The 2,885-nt window shown below is 32.9% G+C and overlaps 1 protein-coding gene across 1 annotated transcript in view; it reads left to right on the top strand.

Moving 5' to 3' along the window:
- cttn (cortactin) overlaps window positions 1-2,239 on the top strand; it is a 9,923-nt gene extending 7,684 nt beyond the window's left edge. Inside the window, exons 15-16 of the mRNA XM_025055798.1 lie at window positions 235-318; window positions 441-2,239. Coding sequence (XP_024911566.1) covers window positions 235-318; window positions 441-577 — 221 coding nt within the window. The 3' untranslated portion in view covers window positions 578-2,239. The remainder of the gene's footprint in view (window positions 1-234; window positions 319-440) is intronic.
- The last annotated feature ends 646 nt before the right edge of the window (window positions 2,240-2,885 follow it).

The raw sequence follows: 2,885 nt of genomic DNA, 5'->3' as shown, positions 1-2,885 counted from the left end.
AGTCACTATTGTTCCGTGGTTCAGTGGCCTCTTAAAAACCCATCACTAACATTGCTAACCCATTAGAGCTCATCAGAGAGACAGGCAGATATGTTTTTACACACAACAGAAAAAAAGAGTACTGTATGCTGGAGGATACGTTTAGTTTTACTGTTGATATTTACTCTAAATCGCCTCACTGAAACTCTAGTTTATTTATCACGAGGTCAGCATGTGCAAAGTGTGACAACAACTGTTCTTTGCCTGCAGATGACCAGCAGTACGAGTACAGTGAGGACCTAGGACTGATCGCAGAAGCGCTGTACGATTACCAAGCAGGTGAGACACAAAGTCATCAGTGACATTTTTATTGAAACTTCAACTTTCTGAATCCTTATAGTCATTCAGTAAATTAGTGATAGAGGTTTCTGTGTTGTTCAAAGTTAATTTCCCTGTTTCAGCCGGAGACGACGAGATCTCCTTTGACCCTGGTGACATCATCACCAACATCGAGATGATCGATGAGGGCTGGTGGCGCGGCGTGTGCCGAGGGGCCTACGGCCTTTTCCCCGCCAACTACGTGGAGGTTCGACAGTGATGGTCCAGGGCGTCCTCTTCTCTGACAACACGATCTGTCTCTGTGCAGATAAAGTGGAAAGAGACAAGTATTTTCTTTTTTTTTATACACAAGTTTATATTTGTTTTTCTGTTTTCATTCAAATTTTGACATCATATCATGGCTGTCTTCAGTCCAAAGCATTTTTCAGTTTACCTTTGTACTCCTTCACTTAAGATCTGTCGTGTAAAAAGATTTAAAACCAGCCCCCTCTAGTGTAAAAGAATGGCATTGCAGTCATTATTCAATCCAGAGAGCGTTGTTCGACTTTCCCTGCAGTGTTTCAATAAAAATCAAACCACAGAAAATCAAACGATGAGAGTCTTCAACTGTAGCTCAGTCGGACGGCTACATTTTTAAAAAATCGATTGGTTTCTGACCCTTGTATCTTAAACATGTATTTGTGTTTTTGAGGAGTACAAACACGCTTCATTTACTGACTCATACCTGTAGCTGTTGTCTTTATGGCAGCAAGATGGAGCAACAGACCAAAACTCAAGATTTAATAGTTAAAATATATACTGACTTATGACACAATGTATTTCTGACATCTTATTGTAACACTACAGACGTTTTCTAAAAAACATATCAAAGCTAAGAAGATGTTTTCACTGCAGAGCACCAGGCTCCTGTTTGGAAAGGGGACATTTTTACTCACCACTTTAGGTTGCAAAGAAAAAGAAAATGGCCAAATTCCCAACAACAAAATTAGTAAAGAAAAACATGTTGTTTAAATAAAACATAAAATAAAACGTTGTTTTACAAAAATCAATAAAATGATGGCTAGACCATCCTGCCCATCAAAAAGAAACTATTTGTTAGGCTGTTGTCGTCTGTGGAGTTGCACATTGTACTATGCTGCCTCCGGTGTTCCTGCTGCCGTACTTCCCACAGCAGAAACACCCTAACACATTAATTTCACACTACAGAGCAAATGACAACACACACATGTCAAACTACTACTTTAAATTTTATATATATATATATATGTATTGGTTATGTTGATTTATTTTGACTTTTTTTCTGGACCAAAAAGCTGACAACTGCTCTTTGCTTCTTGGTCTGTGAGGAACGTTCACCTTGTTCAACAGGAATTAGATTTAAGCCAATTACTGACTTCAGGTCTAAGGTTTGATGCAGTTTGATGATTAACAAAATCATTATAGTTTTTTGTCTGAATCAAAGAATAAACTGTCAATTATTGTATTATGTTTGTACATAATGCTAGACCTGATCAGGGTTTCAAACAAACAAAAAAAAATCTTGATCATATTTTGGTTTCTGTTGTTGCTAAACATGCACTTATGTTTTTCATGGATATTCTTGGTGTGTTGTGTCAATGTAGACATTCCCATGATGACATCATGACGTTCATTATGGTTGAACACTGCTGCCAACCCCAACAGTGATAAAGTGAGCATGTGAGTGACTGCGAAGAGGCCTTTGTCTTCAGTTCCACACTAGCAGACGACTTCTCTGTAGATTACAGCAGTGTAGCGTAAACAGGTGTGTGTGTGTGTGTTTGCCGAAATCCTTATTTGGGGTTATATAATAAAAAAAGTGACCTTTTCAAAAGCATTATTTTAACTGTCTCTGATCAACATTGGTTTCTCTTTTTTTAAGTTTCAATAAATAAAATATAAATAACCATTTATCTGTGAATTGAGATTTGAATTGAATTGAAATGTTTTTTGAGACGTTCTTTGAAAAAAAAATTTTTTAAATCTTGAAAAAAAATGTTTTTGAAACGTTCTTTGAAACACATTTTTTGTGTTAAATTTTTTGAAAAAAATAGTTTGATAAACCTTTAGAAAAAAATTTTTTTTAAATATTTTTTTGAAAATTCTTTTGAATTTTTTTTTTAAACGTTCTTTGAAAAAAAAATGCTAAAATTTTCAAAAAATAAATTTTTTCAAAAGAAATTTTTTTGAAAAATCTTTAGAAAAATGTTTTTTTGAGACGTTCTTTGAAACACATTTTTTGTGTTAAATCTTTTGAAAAAAAAGTTTGATAAACCTTTAGAAAAAAAAAAAATTTTAATATTTTTTTGAAATTTTTTTTTTTTGAAACGTTCTTTGAAAAAAATTTTTTTTTAGAAAAATTTTGAATTTCGTTTTTTATTTTTATCTTTTCTGCATGTTTTTTTTAACCAAAATAAAGCATCAAAAGTTTTATTTTACAAAAAAATAAATTTTGTAGCTAAATTTTTTTTAAAACAAAATTTTGTAGAAAGTAAAATTTTTATCAAAAATTTGTATTTTCTTGAAAAAAATTGAATTTGGTATGGAAT

Source organism: Cynoglossus semilaevis, chromosome 5 (assembly GCF_000523025.1).
Source record: "Cynoglossus semilaevis isolate Cse_v1.0 chromosome 5, Cse_v1.0, whole genome shotgun sequence".
Classification (NCBI taxonomy): Eukaryota; Metazoa; Chordata; class Actinopteri; order Pleuronectiformes; family Cynoglossidae; genus Cynoglossus; species Cynoglossus semilaevis.
The sequence above is the reverse complement of the archived record's forward strand: the minus strand, read 5'-3'. Positions and strand labels throughout refer to the sequence as shown.